The following is a 27,546-nucleotide window of genomic DNA, read 5'->3' on the forward strand; positions in this document are numbered from 1 at the left end:
AGTTATTTATTGTAGTTCTTTGGATTTGTACATTTTAATTACAGTTGATAGATCAACAGAAAATATTTTTGTAATAGCACAAAATGCTTCTTTAGAAGATCCATCATAAATGACAATGATTTCAAACTTTTTTTCATGCTTAATTCATATGTTTTTGGTTTCCTGTCATCAGATTTTTTCAAATGTATTCACATTGAACATACATTTAGGTGGTTGAATTTCACACTTGCATTTAATTAAAAGTGAATTTATAAAGATAAAACAAAAAAAAAATCTTCACCATACACACATAGTAAACTATGATCTGTATTTGATCTATATTATGCCCAATCATAATCTCAAAAATTGAATTGTGATCTGCTTCCATATACACATCTGATCACGTGACTTTATAATCCTTTGAAAAATAATTTTTTAAGTTTAATAAAGCAAATGCGAAAATGTTCACCATATCAATCATAACTGACAGATAATGACGGCAAGATGGCCGAGCAGTCAAGGTGACAGCTTACTGCTGTGGGGGACCCGGGATTAAATCCAGATGGATTGAAAAATTCCCAGGAATTTTTCGGAGGATGGTCTGTCTGGATACATCGGGCCCTGTCCCTCACCACCCAGCCACCCTGTTGCGGCCCTGGCCGAACCCATAATGGGCTTGCTAAAAGAGGCCCTCTTAGTGCCCACAGGGTAAAAAGAGTTAAAAAAAAAATTTACAGATAATGGAAACATAATGACAAAACATTTTCATGTTATAAAATGAAATCTGGTATTAAACAAAATATTAAGCAATTAAATTTACATTATTTTTACATGAAATGACAATTGGTTTTTGAATAATCATAACAATAATGAGTATTGCTATTGGATGACGTGACAATATACGAGTTCAACTGTAATCTAAAATTACTATTTTTATATATTAAAATTATAAAAAAACTCTTGTTTATCAACAGTTACTATATGTAACAATGTTTTAATTTTACTATAGTATAAATTTAAAAATAATTTAATTCTTTTTAATATATACAAATATACATTCAAAACATTCATCAATAATAAATCTCAAATCATTGACATATTATTAATGAATAAGGTTAATATTGTTTAAATAATATCAAATACTTAAGAAACTGCATATTTAAAACTATATTCTTTCTTCATCATCATCTGCAAATACTGTAGTTCCAAATATTTGATAATGTATATCAGATTCCCCATGATACGATTGAATACAACAGTCAATTACTGGATAACTGCTTGTGATACAAGCTTGAAATTTTGTTGGGAAACTGTTTGAACAAATATTTTTTAAATATTGCAAAACTTTTTTTGCTTCTATGCTATCAGGATTTAATAAAGTCTGAGGTAATATTCCTTTAAAAAATTCAATCTGAAAAAGAAAATTATCAGATATAACTATTTATAAAAAAATAAAAAATATAAAAAAATAAAATCTTATATTGACAATTTAAATGGAATCTGTAAAAATTATTTCTCACATAAATATTCAAGACTTGAATGTATTGAAATATACACTTAGTACATTCAAGTGTATTTCAATAATACAGTATAATTATAAAGATAAAAGCATTATGATGTACTGTACATCGATAAAAAAGCTTTTCAATCAAAATTTAAAATTTTTAATTGTGTGATATACATTATAAATGTCATGATTCAGAAGAAAAGAAACTAATAAAAATACAGGCAGTCCTCTACTTACGAACATTCGACTTATGAACTTTCGAAAGCAAAGCCGACAGATGGCGGGTTAAAGCGCAGTTAGTTATTTTTTATGTATAGTCAAGTTTATTTTTGAAGTTCTACGTTAAAACATTTACAGTACATGTATATGTACATTTGTAGTTGTTTTAAATGAGTAATTTTAATAAATAATGTACTGTACATGTGATTGATTTGAATTTATACTTTCCTTTAACAATCTTAATTCAACATTATTCAAGTAGCCTAAACATTACATAATTGTAAAAACAATGTAGTATTTGAGTTTTTGCGCTAAACACCGTCTTTTCGAGTTACGAACTTTTTGACTTGCGAATGACTGCTACAAACGAATTAAGTTCGTAAGTAGAGGACTTATTGTATAAACAATTTTAATTTGATAAATTTTTACAAACTAATCAGTAATAACTTATTTATAGGGGTGCTGTATTAATATTGCTATTTTCTAATCACTTTAATTTTTCATTAGGTTGATTTTTCTCACAGCAATTTGCTGTGAGATTAGAAGATAGCAATAATCATTACTAAGACAAAATGTTCAAATGTAAATTTAATAAAATTTGAATTCTGATCACTAGTATGAATACAATAAAAGCAAAGTTGACTAAAAACAAAGTTTGATGCAATTTTAAAATAAATGTTTTGAATGCAGTATTATTCTGCATTTTATTCTTTTGAAATATTTTGTAATACTTGGGACTCCACCTGACAACCTTTGACAGTCAGTCCACCTAACAGTTGCTTCATGATGCCATTCTCTATGTTATATTAATTAAATAACTCTAAATAATAATAATAATAAAGAAAATCAATTATAAGATTTCAAAAAAGGCATTCAAAATAATGCAAATTAACAGTTATAAATTTAGTTAGTTATTTTTTTTAAATATGCAGATGAATTTAAATTACTGTAATTAATTAATCAACTCTACTGTGTGGACATTGTACCATTTTATGAGGCATCAAACACATTTACTTTGATACATTGTAGAGACTAAATTATTTGACTTGAGATTTTGGATGCATTACCATGGTCAAAAGGACATATCCTTTTGACTATAGAAATTTCATTTTTCATTTTATAGAAAAGTCTGCTTGTACTCAAAACTTTCATGTCAGTGAGTGAATGACCTAATATAATTTTATATTAAATAAAGCATATTTTGTTTAGATTATAGAACAGTGATGATTTTTCTATTTCATACCAATCAGAAACAGTAACATAAAAGTTTTATTTTTTATAATATCGTTTAATTATATTGGTATCATATAGTACATACACAGGAATTACATATAAGACGTAAAGGTTTAATATCAATACAGTCTATCTACAATAAGGTTTTTTTCCCAATTTTGACACTTTACCCTCTGTGCACTAAGAGGATTTTCTATTCACACCCATTGTCAGTTCAATCAAGCCCACAGTGGAGATGGCTAGATGACAAGGGATGAATGGGCCCAACTTATAAGTTATAACAAAGGTTAGGAGATCAAAGCACTAAAAATCATACGTATAGTTATAAGAAGATTTTTATTGCCTAGATGTCCTAGCTTTAGTTATAAGTAAGATAAACATTTTTGTTTAATTCTTGCTATCAATTTTATGAAAATACAAATTATATATAAAATTTGTATTAATTATTATATAAGTATAAATTAAATTCAACAAAGAATTCTAAAATGAACTTAAGATGACAATTTTTCAGGATTATTATATACAGGTACACCACCAAATTTCTGGCACCCACGGTGTCAGAAAGCCTTGCCTAATTAACCATTTTGCCAGACCAAACATGGTCACATATAATAATACTAATTCATCAACACACCTTTAACCCACTAATTTACACCTCTCATATGTCTAAAGCAGTGATTCCCAACAGTGAGATGTGCCTCCCAAAGGAAGTGAAAATGGATGTGTGCAATGCTATTCAGTGTGTGACTGAAGAGAGAGTGTATGTGGATAAAAACAGACACTCATCCAAACACAATGTGACAGCCATTCACAAGCACACAATGTTTTTCCATCACTCTCTAATTTGTTTTCCATCATTGCAAATAACATTCGTTGGGACTGTCACCTTATATTCTACTTAATCTACTAACTAAACAAAACCAATCATCTTGATATATAGACTGCACCTCTATTGAAGAGAACTATGAGTAATGCAGAATCTGCAGTCCAAAGTGAACTTAGCAATAGTAGCAGAATTACTACCGATGACACAAGTATAACCCCCGATAAAAGAAAGAAAAACGTGTAGGCAATATGACGCAAGTTATATCAAGTTTGGATTTTCTTGTTTTCGTAGCAAATCCGGCATTCAACAGCCTCAGTGTGTCATTTGCTTTCAAATTCTCACCAATGACAGCCTTAGATCTGCAAATCTTGAAAGACATCTGGAAACAGTGCATGAAGATTATATACAGTACAAAAGGATTGTGAGTTTTTTTGTTTGAAAAAGATATGGAATTGAACAGCAAAAGACTGTAATGTCAAATGATGCCATGATATTGCAGAAAGCATTAAAAGCTTCTTGTGTAGTGGCTATGAAAATCACTAAATGTAAAAAAATCACATACTATTGCTGAGAATTTGTTGTTTCTAACAACTGTAGAAATGTGCTGCTTTATGAATGGAGAGGCAGCTGCAAAGGCATTATGACCTATTCCACTGTCAAATAATACAGTTTCACAGCTTAATGTGGGGAATGACAGGCACATGGAACTGACAGAGTTAGAACCAAATGTCAATCATTTGTACAATTCAAAACAATTTTTAAATTTACATTATTATAACTTTATTCAGAAGGAATAAAGGAAGAAATAATAAAGGTTATACAGATATTACCCATTTTATTTGTGTAAAGTGTGTAGGTAGTTATATCTGTAATTTTTAATAGTGAAATTGTATTTTTGCTTCATATTTTCAAAGAAATCTTACTGGTATCATTTAATTTGTAAAAAAAATTTCTGAATACAGAGCAATAAATACTTGTGTGCATGCGAGGGGAGGCACCATTGCATGTGAGCCCTGATGGAGGAGGAATACCATAAGAAAAGGTTGGGAATCACTGGTCTACAGTACAGGGTTATTATAATTACAGTTCCACTTTAAAATGGCCATTAAAAAAAACTATTGGACAGAATGTTATCAAACTTGGCAATAGTTTACAGGAAGTCGTGGGATTTTATTTTCAGCAAAAAAAAAAAAAAAAAAAAAAAAATTGTTCAAAACCCACCACCAGCAGGGAATGGCACTTTATGCAATATTGTTAAACAAAATAAGACATGAAGACATTGGTTGAAAATGTTTTTAATCATTTCTAAAACGTGTTACAAAGCATGTTCAATGTGGCATCCACCATTTTCTGAAAGCAAGTTGAATCACATTACTGTGTTCTCAACAGTAGCTCTTAGCATATCAGGAGGAATTTAACTTGCTTTCAGAAAATGGTGGCTGCCACATCAAACATGCTTTGTAACACGTTTTAAAAACTTTAAAAACATTTTCAACCAATGTCATCATGTCTTATTTTGTTTAACAATATTGCATACAGAGCCATTCCCTGCTGGTGGTGAGTTTTTGAACAATTTTTTTTTTGCTGAAAATAAAATCCCACGACTTCCTGTAAACCATTACCAAGTTTGATAACATTCTGTCCAGTAGGTTTCCTTTTATGGCCATTTCAAAGTGGAACTTTAATTATAATGACCCTGTATATCATGGACTGCTAAAAACTTAAATACCGTATATCTCGGCAGATAAGACGATAGTTGAATCATAAAAATAGGCCCCCAAAATCCGGGGTCGTCTTATAGGACAGATACAAAAAAAATTAGATTGAAATTTATATAATTTAAAACCATTATAAAAGAACGGACAAACCGTAATTATTTACTAGTAGAGAGTAGGGTATGTGCACAAAATAGAATAGCCCATAAGACGTTTTTGTGAATAGTCAAGGTCATTACCTGAATGTTTGCAACAATTGCAAGGTAGTGCAAGAAAATAAAATTTGTTCATTCGAAAAATTACAAAAAGGTCATAATTCCGTATACGCTATACAGTGTTATTACTCAGATGATGATCGCTGGTCTAAACTAAATTCACAGGCTGTTGATAGTTTGGGGGTCATCTTATAGGACAGATATATGCTAAAACTATAAAACTTTGATGAAAATTTATACCACGTCTTATCTGAAGGTCATCTTATCTGCCGAGATATACAGTAAATAAATGAAATACAGGTACTTGTACAATAATACATTAGTGAAGCATGATAATTAACCAAAAATTAAATGCAATTTTTTAAATTTCTGTATTTACAAAGAATGCTGCAGCATTGCTGCTCCCAAAGTGGCAAATTTTAGAAAGTAATGTTTAACTTTTAATGGGTTTAGTGTTATTAGTGATGTTTAAGTTTGACACCACCACTGACACTCATCTCTATTAGAAGACAAAGCTAAAGTTAAATTTAAACAAAATAAACTCAGAATATCACAGAATTGTAGTATCACCACCAACAAGCGCAATGTAAATAAATGTGACCTACACACAATGCCATCTGTGGCTGAAAGAATTTCAAGTTCCCTCTCATAATTTTGTCCAGATTAAAGGAGGTGCTGGAAATTTGGTGTTTGTTTGTACCTGTATTTCAAATTCAAAGTAATTTATCTGCAACATGTAAGCAAGAGAAAAAACATTTAGAATGAAAAAATGATTTAACCAATATGTTATAATGACAAACTGTTTAATGTATTGATATATTTGATTTTTACATTAAGACTATATCTGTATCCTTTTGAATAAATGGGATAATTAATAACATACAATTGAATTATTAATAGCAGCAGTGAATATAAATTATTATTCACCACCACTACTAATTTATATTAAGTTAGGAACAGAGCTAATTTAATTTGTACACAACAGTTTAAAAATTCTAAATTACATAAAAAGCAAAATAATACACACACTAAATATATGGTCATTATTTAGTTATCATAGAATATTTTATGATCATGAAGTTTTTAAGTTTCAATCAATATACAAATCAATTCTTTTTCAGACTGGGCACTTTTAGAATACATTCAAAAAATTTTTTTAAAATTAGAACTGACTTTTGATATTGAACTTTTTATTGGTTATTATTATTATTATTTTATTCGTTATTAGTTTTTATAGTTATTGACTTTTTAATATATCAAATAATTAGTCTAAATTAAAAATTTATGCTAATAAAAAAACTTGAACTACTATTACATGTACTGCTGGAACAAAACAACATTAGAAAAATAGAATTGAACAAAAAGCAAATGTTTTAGAATAACCTAATAAATTTCAATATAAAATTGTAAGTAATGAAAAATGAACAATGAGGTTTTTTATAATGTATGACCTATTATAAAAAAAACAATAGATCATCAAAATAACTTAAATATTTGGTACCTATTATACAGTACTAATTCCATTTATGAATTAATTTACTATGTTTAATTTTAGAGTTAATTTACACTTAATTTTATTAAATTCTCTCACTTATTTTTGAAGTACAGTTATTATATTAATTCTACTATACTAAGGTTACTATACTATACTAATTGAGAACAGTCAAGAGTTAGCAAAATACAAAAAAAATAAATAAAACATCTGATGATTTTATTCACTATCAGTAAATTTCAAGTAAATTCATTTATTTTGTCTTTTTCACAGGACAATACCCTGAGTCAATTAGATTTTTGATAATCAAATTCAGACACATCTTGAAATTAATTATATTTAGAATATGTATTTTAGCTGAAATCTCAATTTATATTTATGTAATTAATTAATTTGTTTATCCTTATTAAAAAAAAATGTATTACTTTCATTAGTTGTTTAGTAATTTCTCAATTTAAATCATGCATCCAATAAAAACTTTTAAACTCAAATATTAAAAATAACATCAAATTTTTCTTTCTAAATGTTAATTTTTACTCAATAATTTGGCAATGAGAACTGAATGGCTAGGTGGTTAAGGTGGTGGCTACTGCTCTGGGGATCTGGGATTGAATCCAGATGAGTCAAGAAACCCCAGAAATTTTTCAGTAGGTGGTCTGTTTGGATATGTCAGGCCATTTCCCTCACCATCCAGCTGCCCCACTGTGGGCCTGGCCAAACCCATAATGTACCTGCTAAAAACAGGCTCTCTTAGTACCCATGGGCTGAGAGTTAAAAAAATTATTTTGACAAGAAATATTTTTAGTTTTCTAAACACAAGTTAATAAAGTTTGATTAAATATGGTAAATATTACTTACTGCATTCTTTTGATATAAATAAACATTTATCTTTCCAGTTCCGTCTTGTAATATTAAATCCAATAAATAAGTATACTGCAGGGCAAAACATGGGGTGGATATGCCTGAAGAAGGAAGAAATCTTTTATTTAATATATAAATTATTCTGAATAATAAAAGTTATACATTAAGACAGAGGAATTGTAATTGAATGAAAATTAGTGTGAATACAATGACAATAATAATACAAAAGGAAACACATAAAAGGAAACAAATATACAATTTAAAGGAACCTTTGATACCTTGTGGACTTCCTCTTGCCTAGATACAGTGATATGGTCATGTATGGAGGCACCATGCTTGACTATATCACTATATGTATACTGGCACCATATACTATTCTGTGGCATATTTGCCCATAAGATGTTGCAATTGCACTTCAGATCCATTACACTTGTAAATGGCCAAAGTTGGCATCCAATTCAGTCACACAAATGCTCAATGGGTGACAAATCTTGAGACCAGACAGGCCAAGAAAGTGTGACAACATGGTGAATTCCTGGAAAAACCTAGCTGTGTGCAGCTGAGCATCATCTTGCTAAAAAATAGCAAGATGATGCTGTGTTACCTTTCATGACACGGCTGCAAGCAGCCCTGTCACGAAAGGTAACACATAAAAGTGCAGGATTTCCTGAACATACTGCTATGCCATTGTCATACCTCAAAGGTCCCCAATGAAAGTGTCAGCCTGGACACCATGAGGCAGCCCACTGCACACAACTCATGTCCAGGATTACCTCAAGCTGTCCACAGCAAAAATAAATAAATAAGTTTAAAGAGATACATTCTTAATATCACATTCTGACTACATTTATTTGATTTTCTTATGCAGGTTGTCTTTTTAAAATTGTTGATAGATTTATTTGATTCATAAATACGTGTTAAAGTTTTGGAAACTGATAGAGAAATCAGTGCTGCAACAATTATTTTGGAAACAAGTATTTGGTGCTATGGCAAGTACAGAAATACATTTGTATAGATGCCATTATACCATATCATAGCACTATGTCTAAAAGCAATTTTCCTTGTAAACAAAAACAATCATTTTGAACTTTTGTATAAACAGTAAAAATAATTTCTCAATAGTAATTTACTATAAATTTCTCAAAATAAACAAAAATATAGACAATAAGACAAAAAATTTAAAATGCTTATACTCTACAATGTCTATTTATCAAACATTTTTGTTTATTTAAAATCAACATCAACAACACATCAATGCTGGGGATGGAAATCAACACCTTATGCAGAACAATATTTGCATTCTTTTTTTGTGTTCCATTGGTTATTCAGCATGTTTCACCTGAGGAAGAACTATTTAACAGATCAAAAACATTAGTGATAAACTGTATTATTCATAGAACACACCGGTAACAGGTTCTGGATAAGGTGTTGATTTCCATCCCTAGAGTTGATGTGTTGTTGATATTTATGTTGATGTTAATGTTTAACATTAGCGATCCTGCCAAAACATTAGCCATTATCCTTCCGGCTAGTACATATCATAAAATGCTCGTAACACTAATTAGGGCTAGAGCCAGACTGCAATTTCTGATGGAATGCAGAAAGAATGGATTACTACCCATGTCATTTTTTCGCATTCGCCTCCCACCAGGCAGGCAGCAAACCTCTACTTAAAAAAGTGAAACTAATGTGTCTCAACAGGGCTGTTCAGTCATCCAGAAAGCAAGTTTTCTCTAAACTGAAAGAACTCATTGAGATTGAAGACTCATTGTTCCTTATGGATCCAGGGATATTAGCGCAAGAGAATGCACGAACGACTAACTGCCAGCCTGAGGAGACATTACCACAGGAAACTACAGTGGATCTTAAGGTTTCAAGTACCCAAGAGTTTTTCGAACACCCAACATTTTCCTTCATCATCTGGGACAACATACAGCCACCTAAGTATGTCATAAATGTACTCAAGTACGGACCAACTTTCCCACCTCCCCCTCCTAAGGCCAGAGCTAGAAATCTCATTCCTGATTTGGAATTCTTAATAAAGGGCCTGCCTGACACGCAAAAAGAATACTATAGATGGATGGCCACACTTAAAATCAAAAAAGCCAAAGAACCTTTTGAGGTGGCGGAATTAAGAAGCAAACTACGACGCACTAGCAGATGGATACACCAAAACGAGATCACTCTTGTCAAGACAGATAAATCTAAATCTCTGGTCTTTATGAAATGTAACACATACCAGCAAAGATTAAAAGATTACGTCAATATAACCCAATGTAATAGGGTAGACAAAGATCATGTCAACAAACTACAATCTAGGGTCAAGCAATTCTCCAAATTCAAGTTAGTCAAATGCCTGGCATTGGGTAACATAGTTGTTGACACCTAGACACACCTAAGCTCTTTGTGTTTGCCAAAATCCACAAACAAGGTCAGCAACTACATCCAGTCGTAGATAAAGCTAGAGCTCCTACGCGTAAACTTAAGAGGGCCACTCACATTCTGCTATATTCCCACCTTGAAAACTATCCTTACACCATCACTAACCCGGTAGACCTCATCTCCCTTCTAAAGGAACTCTCCTCATCACCTCAATTTATTACTGTCTTAGACTTTAAATCTCTTTACCCTTCCGTGGAGCTTCCTCCAGCCTTTTGCTCCCTCAGGGACCTTTTACTGGCTATTGTCCATGAGCATACCCTACACCAACAGGTGCTGGAAATGGCCCATCTAATCTGTTACAATTCTATTTTTATGCTCGATGAAACGGTCTACACGCAAAAAGGGGAGTCCCCATGGGCAGCCCAGTATCTGGGGACCTATGCGAAATGGTTATTAGACAGTTAAAACACAAGATCCTTCCATGATTCCTTCCAAACATCCTATTATATAAGACAACGACATCATTTTGTGGAAGACTGTACCAGATGTGATGGCATTTGTACACACTGTTAATGACAATCCTTATGGCTTATCCATGGAAGTTGAACAATCTAACACCATGGAGGTCCACTTCCTGGACATAAGTATTAAATTTGAAGGATCCACTGTACACACATCGGTATACTGCAAACCTTGTGCGGCCTGTGTACATCCCTGTGGATTCATGCAACCCATTCCTGTACAAGACATTCCTGCATTTAACGCTTTAGTTAGGAGGGCATTTTCTCATTCGTCCACCCCAAAAGCTCTAGCCACTGAATTAATGTACATTAAGCAGATAGCAACCAAGCATGGGTACCCTAATCTGACCCATCGATTGATTGAAAGATATCACCGCTCACAACACGCCTCCATCACTCACGCAAGGGCCGACAACAGACCAGATGGTGAAACTCATGTCCCTGTCACATTTAATCTAAACATTAAATTGTTGTACACAGAAATCGCAACAAACATCACATGCAGATCACGTACAAGGAGATTTCCGATGATATTTGACATCCTCTGCAACAGCTCCTGACCATAACAGACTTCCTGGTGTTTACTCCATCTCTCTTAGGGACAACGGATGTGACAGGGACCTTATTTATATCGGCTCCACCAAATACTTCTTAGGAACCAGAATAGGCAAACACTGTGCAGACCTTCAGCATGGAAGACACACCACAGCCCTTGCTACTTATGCATCTGACCCTGATATAGAGACAGCATTTGATCAAGCCAAGGTCATCCTCACACTACACTTTACCATGAACATCTAAGACAATTAGAGACCATATCCATTTATAGAGCAAGTCACAATGTCACCTGCATCAACCAAAAGGAGGAGCTAAATTTATCTGTTGCTTGGCAGGCCCCTTACGGACACCAACCTTTAATTGCCACCATCCACGCACAAAATGCGCATGTCCATCATAATGACTTTCGTCAAACATACATTCGATTTAATTTGAATATTTATATTCTTTTTTGTGTTCCATTGGTTATTCAGCATATTTCACCTGAGGAAGAACTATTTAACAGTTCAAAAATGCTAGTGATAAACTGTATTATTCACAGAACACACCGGTAACAGGTTCTGGATAAGGTGTTTATTTAAAATATTTAAAAACACAGAAATATAAATTATCATAACAATAACTCAACAATTTTTTTACAAATAAACACTACTCAAAAAATTTTTTAGTGTTATTTTGAATGGTTTATATTCTAATGTCTTTCTGACATTGATAAATTTGGTATTTTTCAAATATTTAAATTTTGAGCCATATGATTATGCATTAAAAAAATCATTATTTTTTCAATTTATTAACATCAGATTATCTATTAACAGAAGAAAAAGATAAAAGTAAAACTAAAAATAACAAAATATAATCAATTATTGTAATTTCTGTAAATTAATAAACAAAAATACATTTGATGATAATTATTTACACTACATTTTGTTTTTAAATATGTAAAAACTATTAGTCTTGACAACCTGATATAGATTCAAACACATTGAGGTATCTGAAAGTATCCATCCAGACAGCCTAAAGAACTAAACACATTAACATACCTGAAAGTGTCCACCCACATAGCTTGAGGTAGATCTGGACATACTGAGGTACCTGAAATTGTCTGCTCAGACAGTTTAAGGTAGCAGGTGCATTGAGATGTGATACTGCCAATGTGTTCTAAATCACTACTAAGGATAACTAATTAGCCTATGAGATAGCTCCCCAAACGAGCACATCAACAGTGATAGTAGTATGTTGCTCAATAGTAGCAATTGGGATTGAAGTGCTCATCAGTAGTTGTCTACAAACTTTAACATGGTAGTTGTCTGCCTATTCATGAATAGAACCTGGATTCATCCCTAAAGAAAATATGCTATCCCATAGCAGTTCAAACTTCTGTCATGGTAACACTGCAAACAAAGTCAACAATGTTAGGGTGCTAATGGCAGAATGTGTAGCAGTTACCATGCATGCAAATTTGCCTTTGCTAGGCACCTGCTAATGTTATGAAAAAAGCCTGTTCTGTACTGAATTTTCCACCTGCCTCTGGATGGTAGACAAAGATATTGTTGCAGTTGTTCATACTTGTTTCATCTCCTAGTTGATTGTTTGGGACTTTCTGTGCCTGCATGTCACATCGTCACTCTCCCCAAAACCTGCTAATGGTCAGATCAAAACAATGCAGGCATATCTGACATTCAAAAACCTCCAATGAATTGAACACTAAAAATTCTGAACACAGTAAGCATCTGTGAGCCCTTTTTATAGGATACTGGTATAGCAATTTTAAGGAACACTGGACATTAACTGGCATTCAATTGGACCAGATTTGTAATCATATACTACATATATCTATCTGAGACATAGCTATATACTAAGTTTTGCAGTAATCAAACAATTCTATCTGGGTGATTGATTTTTTTTTCTGTCAGTGAGTGTATTTCAACCTGTTGTCAATGTTTACTAGTAGAGTCAATTTATAATTTTTTAATTTAGCAAATTCACTGCTACCATAAACATAGCCTCTATTAAATCCTCAAATCAATTGTATTTACTTAAATTTATGGTAACTGAATTTTAAAAAATATCAAAAATGTTTCAATACAATCAACAATTATTTTAAATTTTGGGATAAAATTTAGAACAATATGTCTTTAACAATGTAAAACACGTGAACAAATAAAAATATCTTCTTTACTCGCCATGTCCAATCACCAGGAACAAACTATTCTCCACAGCAGAGATGACCTTTCTTTAGAGGCTACACCTCTGCAAAATTTTGTAAAACAGTCTATGATAGACCATTTTTACAATAACAAAAAAATTTACAAATGTAGTTGGAAAAACAAATTAGATTAATGTTTAAAAACACTTCTCTGTCATTAACTAATTTGGAGGAGAACCATGCATTACCATATCATATTTGAAAATATCAGATTGTATTTTGTTTTCTTTGGTTCCTCCCAATCATCATCTGACATGAATACTGATGCCATACTCTCTGGTGACAATGTTATGAAAAGACTTTCGTTGTCTTCATCAATATGAATAAGTTCATGACAGACTATTAATTTATTTTCTCTCAAAATATCAATTATTCACTCAGCAATGTTTTCACCTACCACTTCTGCAACTTCCAAAATTGATGAGGGACCCTTGGCTGCAATTAGATCTTGATTTTGAACAATGCTTTCACAATGTATAAAAGCATCTTTTAAATGTAATTTTGCAATATTGTCATAAAGTGATTCTTCTGTAGAACACATTTCTTTGTTATTGATGTTAGCAAGATATGTTGAAACCATCATTTTGTTGTTTTAGTGAACAAAGATGCAATTATAGATATATTTAGGTTAAACAATGACTCTGTTGCCAGGTTAAGTATATACATGAATATATAGAAAATGTTTTGTTTTTAAATAAATATTGTTAGGTAGCACTTCTTAATTGATTTTGATGTTGGCTTGTTACTTGAAACAGGGTGATTTTTTTGTTTTATTATCCTGTTTATTGTACATTTGTAGTTTCCTAAAAATAAATCAGTTTTTCTCTCTGACAACATAATAAATTCAAAAATATCAAGAATAAAGTGAAAATTATATTTTTCAGGAGGGAAAAAACAAAACTCCTTGATACTGACAAAATTTGAAACACCAACCTCCTGATTATGAAACTGGCATGCCCTCATCAAACCATCAACCACTCTATCGAACATAGAAATGCTGAAACTTTTAAGTAATTATGCAATTTTCAACCTCAATTTTTTTTGTTTAATTTTGAGTAGTATTTGTTTTGTTAAGTTATAGCAATGCAACACTTGGGTGATCTGTCTAGGGATGCCTTCTGGGAGGTCTTTTTAAGGGTAATTGGCCCCTATTCAGATGTTACAAACATGGAGAAAACCCAAAAACCACCACCTGGCCAGCCCATCTGGATGAGGCCTGAACCCATGTCAGTGGGATGCACCAGACCCTCACTGCATTGATCAAAGTTGATGACCCATGTCATGCTGCCTCTCACGAAATATTAAAAACAAAATAAGTGCTAACATACAAAGAATTTTTTCCCTTTTTTGGGTTCAGATATCTGAAAATGTCAAGATTTGCAAAAAACCCAAGAGTCAATCAAATTTGATATGATTATAATATTTTACCTTGTTATATACATAACAACCAGGAAAGTAAAACTTTAGAAAACTCCGTTTAAAAAAAATTTTTTTATATGATCAAAAACTGTTTTTTTTAGATCCTCCTACTATTTAAATTTTAATTTATTTAAAGTTTCAATTTAATTCATTTGACAAAAATTAATTTGATTCAATTAAAAAAACATTTCTAGTTTAAAATATAACTTTAACTCTGTAAATGATGAAAATTTTATTTATGAAATAATTCATTTTGAAACTACTTATTTATAAAAAGAAATTATTTACATACAATACTTATTTGATTTTTAAAAATTTTATAAGTATTGTAAATCTATTATTTGAAAAAATAATAATAATAAAAATACCTGGTTTATCAAATACAGATGTTCTACTGCAGTTTGAACAATAATATACAGGATGACCATTCTGAATATGACTTATATTCATGCTTAATTCAGGTCTCCTAAATATTTTAAAATTCTGATTAATTGAATTGAATATCAGCAATAAAAGTAATATTTGAAAATAATTTATAAAATATACTATTATTAAAATTTATTTATTTATTTGAAGTATATTTTAATTAATATGCAAAATTTTATAAATTAAATTTTTTTTAATGAACTTTCACTCTGATTTTTATGAACTAAAAAAAACTTGATCTATGTGTTAAAATTCATCTATATTCCAGATAAAATAACAAGTGAAAAATTTTACAAGTTACAATTTAATAAATCTAAAAACATACATTGATTTTCACACATACAAGAAATCAAAATCTGATTACCATATTTTAATGCAGATAAGTTTAGCTATAAAAACATCACCAAACAATCGTTTGACAATGTTTCTATATACATATTGGGCTTCACAATGTTTGTTATACTTATAACATCAATTTAAACTCACGTGCAAGTTACATGATGTTATGATTTATCTGCTGATTTTGCAACTTCACTTTTATTATGAAATATTTAAACAGTTTTTTGTTTGTCCAAACTCACATCTTTAAAATGTGTGAAAATCCTTTGCACAACATAACATTTCATCATATTTAAATTAATGCATTTCTTTTGAATAAGATACATGAACATTTGTTTAAGCATTAATTTTTTTAATCTATTTCTTTCTAGTTAACTTTTAGTCTTTTCAGTATAGGTTTTTCTATCTATTGGCACTAATAAAGTAGTTAAGGATCTTCAACTGAAAGTTGATGAGTTGGACATTATCTTTCAAATAAGACACTTCATAAAGGCATCTCATTAGAAAAATACTGTTCGACACAACACAACATTTATTTAACACACAAACATTAACACATACTGAAGAAAAAGATATACACCTGCACGATTAAAAATAACAAATGTTCACTTAAGATTCTTTAAGGAATGTTCCCCTAATCTTGAGAGAGAAGACATTCCAGAATTGGTCTCACCAAAAATAAATAAGACTATCATTTGGGTTTTTCAACTCTGACTGACTAATTTCACATCTAGAACTTCTCTCTCCAAAATGAAAAGATATTCTTTGAATCAAACATGTCTCCATTATCCATTTGAACCATCTTTTGAAAACATTCTAAAGAATATTTTTGAGTCAAATGTGCCTTCTGTTCTCCATTTAAAGTCTCTGTTATAAACTTATGACGACTTAAAATTATTATTTTCATTTAAAAACACAGAATCACATTACCAACATCCAATTCTGACAAAGGTGTTTTTGATTTAGCATTTAGCATTAACAAATATTTTCAACACTTATTCAAATTCAGGAAATCCAATCCCAAATATTTTTTTACTGTTTCTTCCTTTTCAGTAGAATAATTAAACCTACAATTATAATAAAATTACAGCAGTTATATATACAATGAGCTGCTAAGAGAATGATATGAAATGCTTTTTATATGCAAAAAGAAATTCTTAAGATGGTATATTATAAGACACATACAACAGAATCTCATTTTAATGGATCAATCAGGCCACCAAAAATTATTGGTAATTCTGAGAATCTGTTATATTGCAAACAACAATTTCCTGCACACCCAGGAAAATATCTGTTATTTTTTAAAAATTTCCGTTTTTTTTTTAACCTCCTACATATAAGAAATACCAGTAATTGAAATTATCCAGTCTCTTGAGATCTCTCTTTTTTATTCTATAGAAACACCTATGTTACAAGTTCATATGTTATGCTGTACATGTGTACAACAAAGCTGACAGAAACCATATATACTGTAAGCACAAAAAGAGGCAAATTATGTATGCTAATTAGCACTACACTTTACTTCACAATTTGTTTAAAAAAACTCATCCATCTTGGTTTGTTTTGATGCTGCTTTTCTACCTATTATAATAAATACAACTGTTTGATATTAGCAATGTCATGTACAGCCTGTTCATTTGTGCTGAAACTCATCAAGTCTTCACAACTTTGGAAAGACTCAATGGCCTTGCTAAATTTCAGCACTATACTTGGACCAGTGTCAGAATGTTCACTAGATGGCTCCTCAATAGTATCAGCCTACTGACTCTTTGTACAATTCTTTAATTGTATATGTTACCGGCAAAACCCGATTTTACGCCAAGCGTGTCAGGCCAAACTAGTTTAGAATTATTATTAAAGTATATTAATGGTTAATTTAAGTTCATCATAAAACTCAAATAAGTACATTTTTAATTTTAGTTTGATTTTAAAAGTTATTTTTATTATTTCGTTTGAATTTTTGAAAATATTTTCGAAAGTTAATTACCTTTAAAAGTGCATTGCTTAATAAAAAATAAAAAATACTAACTGATAAGTACTGATTAGCTTGTTTTTATTTTATAGTTTTGTACAAGTATTGTGTCACTTCTAATCAATACCGTTTTTGGTTAATGTTACCCTAGGTATCGAAGATGGCAGCTCGTCTCCGATTCCAGCGATCAGAAGACAGGGAACAGTGGGGACGCACGTTCTAACCTAACCTAACCTATTCTAATAATTTGGTTGCTAATAATTATGGTAATTTATTAGAATAGGTTAGGCTAGGTTAGAACATGTGTCCCAACTGTTCCCTGTCTTCTGATTGCTGGAATTGAAGACGAGCCGCCACCTTCGATATCTAGGGTAACATTAACCCCGTTTTTTTATAACTAAGTAGACTATGATTGAATAAATATTGTTCATCTAATTGATTGCCTTTTAATTTTATTTTAACCATTAATAGGCCTATACTCGAATAATAATTCTAAACTAGTTTGGCCTGACATGCTTACACCAAACTAGTTTGGCCTAGGCAAAAACTAGTTTGGTGTAAAATCGGGTTTTGCCGGTAACATATACATCCCAGTAACAACTGCATCATCAAACTCTACAAATTCCTGAAACAATATCCAAATATTAATTAAAAGTTGAAGAAACACAAAACTTACAATAGATGAGGCTAGAAAAAAAAAATCTATTATTCAGAGTTGCATTATCCATTAACCCTTCCTCTGCTGGCAATCTACAGCAAATAATTGAGTGGAATTTGTCATGTGGCGCATTTTTTGGATAATTTTTAAATCGCGATATTTTGCTTCAAAATCGCACTATGTTTAATCTGTTTTTTGTGTTTGATTAAAAACATATTACAGTTTACAATTGTTTAATTTATAGTTTAATACAAATTTAAAATAATATTAAAATTTGAAGTTTACGACCAAAAGAAAAAAAAAATTAATTTACAGAGAATTGCTGAACTTTGGGCAACTATTAGGTAGACAAATCTGTCTTCTTTTAAACAAAACAAACCCTATCTCTCTAGCTAGAGCGGGGGAGAAGTTATTGTCATTATTTACACTATGTCTCTAATTACTTAGCAGGGAGAGGAGTCGATTGTTATCGTAAAGCAACACGTTAAAGTTTATCGTCATATATTTCTGCTTAAAATAGTGAATATTTGACACTTTTTTATATTTTTTCAATGCTTTATACAATAATACACTAAAATAAGTGATTAGTTAATTTTTTCCTGCGATTATGCAATATCCAGAAGTAATGAGTTTCCCGGTAAATTTTTCAGCTAAAGCTTTTGATAAGAAATCTTCTTTGTCTAAGTAAAGTCAAATAACATGAAAACTAGTAGAATTACGGCTCTAAAATGAAGAATATAGCTATCTTTTAACGTTTGTTTACATCCTGACTTTAATCACGTGAATTGGTTCTTTGCGGGAAAATCCCGACCAAATGATTCTAAAAAAAACTCTCATTTGTTGAAGTTGATTTACTAATAATATAAATTACAAATAAGAGCGTAATAGGCGTAGAAACAAACATTTTAAAGCCAATTAACAGCAAGATCTTCCATAGACTTACTATAGGGAGGTGGAGTTTCCTGGAAATATTTATTGCTAGATAGTTTTAAAAACATATTTACTCGCCGAAATATTGTAGAATTAGCTAATTTAATGTCTAAGTACATTAAATTAGTTAATTAATGCTACAAAACGATTTAAAAAGCGAATTTATTGCAATTGTTTATATTTTACTTGGAAAGTTGGAGGCGGGACTTTTCGCGGCAAATTTTCCTTTCACAAGTTTGTGATTAGTTAAAGTAATGTCAACAAAGACAGAAGATACCCAATAAAACTGTAGAAGGAGTTTACCTTTGATTGCTTTCAGTCAACTGTGTAGTTAACTGCAAAGATTTGCTGTAGAATGGTAGGGGGTCCTTTTTACCGAAATATTTATGGCCCAGGGGTAGTAACAAAACACTTACTGGCTTAAACAAAGTCAACTGACCTACAGAAGAGCAAATCAAAGCTAAGATTGCTGGAAAATGAAATATAATGCAAATTAATTGAATTTTTTGATTAATTACGCCTAAAGGCGTATACCAGCATGGAAAGGGTTAAGAGGAGATAAAATTACATTGATTTGGCAGGACCTAGTAAAAAATTCTACAGTTTCACAATCTGTTAAAACGAGATTCTACTGTGTTTCTACTGTAAATGCCATATTTTCCATATCATTTCAGAGATATGACATAGATGTAAGTCATATGAAGATTTTGCAGTTCCAGCAATTTTTTATACCTTTCAGTTATATGCATGAAAATATGGTAATTTAATTTGGATAGTAGAATGAGAAACCAAATATTTATAATGTAAAAATGTTCAACAAACATTGTAAACTGTAAAATAATGACATAACTGTTCAAAGAGAAAATTATTTTAATATTAATATCCATGGTTTTTTCTTAATATTATGCACACAACTACAGTAGAGCGTCGATAAGTGGAACGTCGGTAAGTGGAATGGCCGGAAAGTGGAACGATTTTCAGTCGGACTGTGTCGTGCTGAATCGAATGTTTTTGATACTAAATTTACTTCTAAAGTATAATTTTCATGTTTTTTATATTCTTTAATATATTTATTTTGTTTGTACAAAATGCAGAAATAATTTTTAACGATACGATAGCCTCGATGATTATTATAAAAATTTTCGTTAGGCTTAAAATCGACGAAAATTCAACACGAAGCGACACGCAACGGAGAAAAATTCAACAGGAAGCGATACGCAACGGAGAAAAATTTGAACATCGAACAGGTTAATGTATTTTTTCGTACAAAGTCGGAAACTGGAACAAATCATTAACTGGAAGGACCCCAGTCCCCAATTGGTTCCACTTATCAACGCTCTACTGTATTTTATTTCTCTAAAACTTAAATATATTTTATTTAAGAATAAACAATACTTAGGCAATATATTTTAAGTCTTAAACACATTATAGACTGTTAAAAAATCAACTTACAAAAAATGGCAAATAGGGCAATAGACAAAAAGAAAGTTCCTCACATTCTCAACAGATGGTGTAATTTCCAATACATTTGCAAATACTCTGTATTTACCAGGAACATTTCCTTTCAATAATTTACTTATTGAAACTGGTGTTATTGTTCTAAAATTATTTACTGGAAAAAAATATTGTATATACATATAGTATAATTCTATATAACTGATATAAACTATATTATGAAATTATAATTTAACTTATTATAACAAAGTTCAAAACAATTAATTTCTGTCTTCAATGTCAAAATTTCTTAATATGATTGTTAAAGGATATAATGTATGAGTACATAAGAGATTAAAGCCAGGTATTCACATGTGGAAACACAAAAGAAAACATTGGATTTTCAAATTTTTGATTGAATTTGACTAGAAACATATTGAAAAGCTAGATTAAAGTGAAAATAGTGATATTTTCAATGCTACATTTTTATCAATTAATTTTTTAATTTGGTGCTGAATTGACCATGGGTCTGTAATTTATATTCAAATAAGCATGTGCGTGATGACAGGTTAAGTGTCTTGAGGTTTGATACTCACCAAAGAAAAAAAGAAAGAGAATATAAACAAATATAAATTATGACTTATATTTATATATACAGTAGACCCCCTATAACACAGGTTCATATAACATGCATTCATATAACACGACAAAAAAATTGCAATCGTGTTTGTATAACATGCTAAAAGAGACTCGTATAACATGGTAAAACGTCATGGCAGACTTGTGTTGCGACACGATTGGTCAAATCTGGACCAATAACAGACATTGCACAAACTGTTGAGTTTAAACGAGCAGCAGACCTACTAAAACCCATTTATTATTTAATGACCATAAAAATTATATTTATATTAATGATGTCTCCAAAGTTCAGCAAATTTTTCGCAGAAAAATAACTTATCAGGAAACATGCGCCCGCCGTTCAATGAGCTGCTCCACGACGAAAACAAGCTTAAGCAATGGCATCATCGAACGATGCACACTCGGTAAGTAATCCTACAATTTTTTGTTTATAGCATAGTTTATATGGATTATTCCCAAAAAATTATACATGATTTGGAAATGTTGAGTCAAATTAGTCTAGAATCGATTAATTTTATGTAAGAAAACCTTTCAAACAGCCGTAGCCCCTAGACTGCACACATGCCTGGCTGTGATTGGCTCATGTATTTAAGTGACTCGTACAACACGGAATTCATATAACACAGAACGTATCTACTGTGTTATAGGGGGGTTCTAGTGTACTAAGATTTTTCTTGGTTCCTGTTCCTTTCTCTGTTGTTTTTTTCCTTTTCTTTTCTTCAAACCTTCCTGTATTGCAATATCATGTGGGTCCAGTAATCTTACACCGTTATCGAAATACTATATACAGTCAAACCTGTTTTTATGTGCGATTTTTCTAATGTGAATTTTTAATTTGTGCGGTTTTTTTTGTGCGGTATAGTTGGCGACTAGTCTCGTGCGATTCGTCATGTCTCACGTTAACTTATTATAGCTAAATAAACTTATTATAGCATAAATGCACTTATTATAGTAATATTATTGCATGAATATGCGAAAAATGAAATAATTTACTTTTTAAGTCAACAAAACACCACCTGGACAAAAGTATGTAAAACAGACGATAGACCAGACGATGCAGTCAAGTGCTGACATCTGTTGTTAATAAATTCTATTTCGTATGGTTTTGAGTTATTTTCTATGTGAGACTTTTTTTATGCGGTCCCTGTTGACCGCATAAAAAAAATATTTTTTTAATTGTGTTGCGAAAACTATTTTTTACAGCCATTCGTGAAGTTTCGTGCGATTTTTTTATGCGTTTTTTTTTTTAATGCGGTCCCTATCCACCGCATAAAAACAGGTTTGACTGTATATTCAAAATGCTATGCTCAGTTGGAATACATATACAGTAGAGCATCGTTTATCCGAATCAATTGGGGACTGGGGTTGTTTGAATAACTGATTATGTACAAAAAAAATATATTAACCTATCCGATGTTGAAATTTTTCTCCATTGCGTGTCACTTCATGTTGAATTTTTGTCGATTTTAAACCTAATGAAAATTTTTATGATGATAATTGAGGCTATTGTATCGTTAAAAATTATTTCTTTATTTTGTACAAACTAAATAAATATATTGAAAAATATAAAAACAAAAAAATTATACTTTAGAAGTTAACCTAGTATCAAAAATGTTCGATTCGGCACAACACAGTCCGACTAGAAAGCTTTCGGTTAACCAACGTTTCGGTTGACCGGTTTTTGGATAAACGATGCTCTACTGTAAATTTGTTTCATAATAGACAAATTTAGTTAATGTTAACATTACTTGAAGATGACTTTCAAGTGTATAAATATTAGCTGAGTTTTAAAGCAAATTTGAAGACAGGATAATGCAATATACAGTGGTGCCTCATATAACATACTTAATCCGTTCCAGGTGCACGTCCGTTAAGTGAAACGTCCGTTATATGAAACGCATTTTCCCATAGATATACATGTTAAAACATCTAATTCGTTCCACAGCATAAAATAACCGTACTGGATCATAAAAAAATGAACATGGGGTGCGTTCTTTTATTCCTCCGCGTAACTCTGCGCGAGCGACATCCGTTTTAAAATTCCTGCGGAACGCGTTCCTAAATTCCGGTGGGAGTGTGGCGCCGTTGAATGGCAAAAACGGCCGCTTGTAGCAGTAGTTTACGGTGGAAAGCAACATGGCGTCCTCCATGGCTCAGATAGTTTCGTTTCCGGGTCCATTATGTGGTTTTATGAATGAAAATTTAGAAATTGTGAAAGCGCAAGTTAGCGCACGAGGTGATGTAAGTGTCTTTATGAATTTTTTTCGAATGGTAGCCGACATTCTAATTTTTTTCGTGGCTATTTTGAATGCTCTTTCAACAAATAATCCATTTTATGGTTAAATTTTACAATTGGGACACTTCTTTTGCCTTTAAAAGCTCATATTTTAGAATTATAGATTCCTCCATCACGATACTATCGATAGTGCGGGCGCTGCCATCTTTCTTTCACCGTCGTTCCTAAATGCCTACAAACAGCAGCACACTCCCGTAGTAGCGGAGATGCAGAGCGACCGCTATTAAAGAACGCACCCGTGGAGCAGTCACCAATTATGCCGGAAAGTCCGTTGTTCGCAGCGTCCGTTATTCAAGGCGTACGTTATACGAGGCACCACTGTACTGACATTACCTTCATCAATTAAATATTGGGAATCTAGTGTATAGTAAAATAAAATTATTATAAAAATGCATACCAGTTACAGTTTTAACTCTTTCCCATTGAAAATTTTCATCACAAAATTCATTTAATATGTTTCCACTATTATCTGAAAATTAATTATAATGAAACAAATAATCAATAATATAATCAGATAAAATTTCCAATTAATTATAAATTATCTTAGTAAAAGAAATTTTAAAAATTTCATTTGAAGTTTGTACACAAAGTTTGTGAAAAATAGTTTTATAAATTTTATTGTTTTGTTAATTTTCTTGTATATCAATGTTTTCCCTTCAAAATACTGTTTGACTGTCAGAAATGAATTCACAGTGCAGGACAAATGTAAAAAATGAAACAAAATAATAATCATTGCCTTTATTTTCCATCAGACATTTTTTAGATTTGTTATCCTTCTACTGTCCACTCCATGCTTTATCATAAACAGAATGAAACACTTCACAAATTTCACTCTTTCTTCCTGAGTTTCAGATAAAACTTTACATTAATTTTCTATTCTGTGAAAACATCAAGATTCATTTTGACCAAAGATTTCTGACATGTTACACTAAAAAATTCATATCAATTTAATGATAAATCACAGAACTTTGCCACTCACAATGAGCAGATAACAAATATGGTGATACATGCTGTTACTGCATGCATCTTGCTAATGTTGTCAATAGCTTCCACAAACTTTTTGTCATACCTCATGATAATCAATCTTTTATAGATTCAAACTTATAATTTCATAAAACATTTTCAAAAATTAATTTCTTATATAAACCTATAAAAATTTTAAATAATACTTAGAATAGAATATATTGTTTTAATTAATAATTTAAAATAAAATTTTTTCTCATTAAATGTGTATGCATTTTCAAAATTTTTAAACAGTACTTCTTTTTACATAAATGATTATTCTGATTACTTTCAAAACTCCAAGATTAATAATCATCCTAACTACTACTTAATGTTTGTTATAAAAAATTACAAAATTGTATTCATAATTTCATTGTGTAATCTTTCATTTGCCTTTTTTGAAACTTTATTTCTGTTTATACTCGTATAAACAGAAATAAATATATAAGACATCACTTTGGAATCAAAGGCAAATTTCCTTGCTTAAAAATTTCATTTTACCAAACTTCTTGGTAAAACAAAACCTTTAAGCAAGGAAAATTGTTTTTGCAGAGCCCTCCCAACTCATTGGCATCTTTTGCTATAAATCTGTACAATTAACAGAGAAAGAATGAGGCTCTAATGTTTTATTTTTTATTATTATTTCATTGAATAATTAAATTAAAATATATGTAACTGTTTATTAATAAACAATTATACATTTTATTTTTATCATTCAATGAAATGTATAAATGATGCATTTATACAACCAATCAATGAAATTGTGTGTTGAGGTGTACTGCTGACTCAAATAACTGCTCACTTAAAAATAGCTATAAAATAAACAAATAATGCATTTGTTTTATTAATTTAAAAAATGTTTTAAAAGATTTGTGGAGCCCTGGAATTTCAGTTGTGGAGCCTTAGGGCTCTGCAGAGCCCATTTTGGGAAATGCTATGTTAGTGTATATTGTTATTACACAAAAGAAAAAAATTCAACAGCCCACTGAAAAACTTTCCTCAAGAAAAAAATTTTGCCTGTAATGTACTGTGAATTTCCTTTTCTGTTTTATTTATGCTATGTGATATACTATTTAATCTCTTAATAATGATCTGTTCTCTTCTTGTTGTATGTTTTTTCTTCTCTTCAATGACACAATATGGTATCAAGATTTACCTCAGTCATGACAATCTTAATAATGTATAGAGAATAATGTGTAGTGTAAAGAAAAAATTTTAAAAAATCCAAGATGAAATATATTTTTTAAGACATCATAAAAAATACACTATGGCCAATCTAGATCATGTTTCCTGTGATTGTGAAAGGGATGACAAGGAAAACTACAAAAATATTTTTATTTGTATATGTCTTTATTATTTGTATTTTTTACAATATGTCTTTAAATGTGTAGTTTCCTTTTAATGTGTAACTTTAAAAAGTTTTAAAATATATTTCTACCATAATTAATATTAAAAACCCTCAAATTCAGTAAAAATCTAGATTTTTGCTGGTTTTTTAAGGTTTTTTGATGTTAATTATAATTGATACATCCAGTTTTTAGTGTTTTTTCATTTCTACCGTAATTTTACTTTTTTAAATTCAAAAAATTTGTTATTACAAGGTGATCCATTTGAATGGAGATAATTTGAAAGTTGTATCATAATATAAAATTCAGATTTTGACCACAACAGTAAGGGAAAGAGATTTCATTGGATAATTTTGTCATGTGACAAAAGTGAAAATGTCAATGACCATGGAGCAACATGCTAAGCATATCCATTGCTATGGAAAATTTGAGTGTAAATGAGTTTTGTCATGTTTATGATTTCAGGAAGGTGCCTAAGTAAAATTGCATAAAGTATTGGTATTGCACATTTTAAGAAATGGTGATCAATCATGAAGCTACATTCTGATGGTTGTAAGTGTGATCCTAAGAAAAAAAAGCCTATGATTCTGTTGCATTAGTGCATAGCCAAGGAAAAAAAAATCTATGATGGATGTCCTTGAAGTTGACATTGACATACATAACATGTCAACATATTGTTTAATGTTTACCCAATGTGAAAATTTACCCATAGTACTTGTACAGTACATGCTGTAAGCAACATATGTACAGTACATTTACAGGTAACATCAAACAATGCATTGACATGATGTATAATGGCAATGTCAACTCCAAGGACATCCATCATAGATTTTTCCTTGACTATGCATCAACAGAATCACAGGCTTCTTTCTTAGGATCACACGTACAACCATCAGAGTGTGGCTTCATGATTGATCTCCATTTCTTCAAATGTGTAATACCAACACAGTATGCAATTGTAATTGTACTTAGACATCTTCCTGAAATCATAAACATGACAAAACTCGTGTTTAACCCAACACACACTCAAACTTTGCATACCAAAGGACACGCTTAGCATGTTGCTCCATGGTCAGTGCCATTTTACTTTTGTTATATGACATAACTACCCAACTCCCTCTTCACCTCACCTTTGTGGCAGAATTTGAACTTCATACAACTAATGTGTTTATTATAACAGATGTTTCAAATTATTCCAATCCAAACAGATCACTCTATATTTTAAATGTACTATCATAAATTTAACACAATCTTAATACTTATTCCTTCTTCACTTTCTTTCAAATGACCATCTGTAATCTCATTTAAAAAAACGTCATCATCTGAAATTTCAAAAATATAATTTTAGTGTAATGATAAAAATTTTATAAC

General features: G+C 30.9%; 2 protein-coding genes across 3 annotated transcripts in view; both read right to left on the minus strand.

The window, feature by feature from the left end:
* The window catches only part of LOC136977931 (protection of telomeres protein 1-like), a 31,394-nt gene extending 7,054 nt beyond the window's left edge, over nucleotides 1-24,340 (minus strand). The window contains exons 1-5 of one of the 2 annotated variants that reach the window (XM_067273548.1): nucleotides 24,225-24,340; nucleotides 20,911-21,070; nucleotides 15,502-15,599; nucleotides 8,045-8,148; nucleotides 1,138-1,390 (exon numbers count right to left, since the gene is read on the minus strand). In XM_067273548.1, the coding sequence (XP_067129649.1) occupies nucleotides 1,145-1,390; nucleotides 8,045-8,148; nucleotides 15,502-15,583 (432 nt within the window). In that variant the 5' untranslated portion in view covers nucleotides 15,584-15,599; nucleotides 20,911-21,070; nucleotides 24,225-24,340 and the 3' untranslated portion in view covers nucleotides 1,138-1,144. Of the gene's footprint in view, nucleotides 1-1,137; nucleotides 1,391-8,044; nucleotides 8,149-15,501; nucleotides 15,600-20,910; nucleotides 21,071-24,224 lie in introns of those variants that run through there. The other variant, XR_010881149.1, reaches the window with a different exon arrangement.
* Nucleotides 24,341-27,408: 3,068 nt separating this feature from the next.
* The window catches only part of LOC136977897 (protection of telomeres protein 1-like), a 48,059-nt gene continuing 47,921 nt past the window's right edge, over nucleotides 27,409-27,546 (minus strand). Inside the window, exon 9 of the mRNA XM_067273487.1 lies at nucleotides 27,409-27,497. Coding sequence (XP_067129588.1) covers nucleotides 27,409-27,497 — 89 coding nt within the window. The remainder of the gene's footprint in view (nucleotides 27,498-27,546) is intronic.

This window comes from Centruroides vittatus, unplaced genomic scaffold (genome assembly GCF_030686945.1).
Source record: "Centruroides vittatus isolate TY-2023 unplaced genomic scaffold, ASM3068694v2 contig_482, whole genome shotgun sequence".
NCBI lineage: Eukaryota > Metazoa > Arthropoda > Arachnida > Scorpiones > Buthidae > Centruroides > Centruroides vittatus.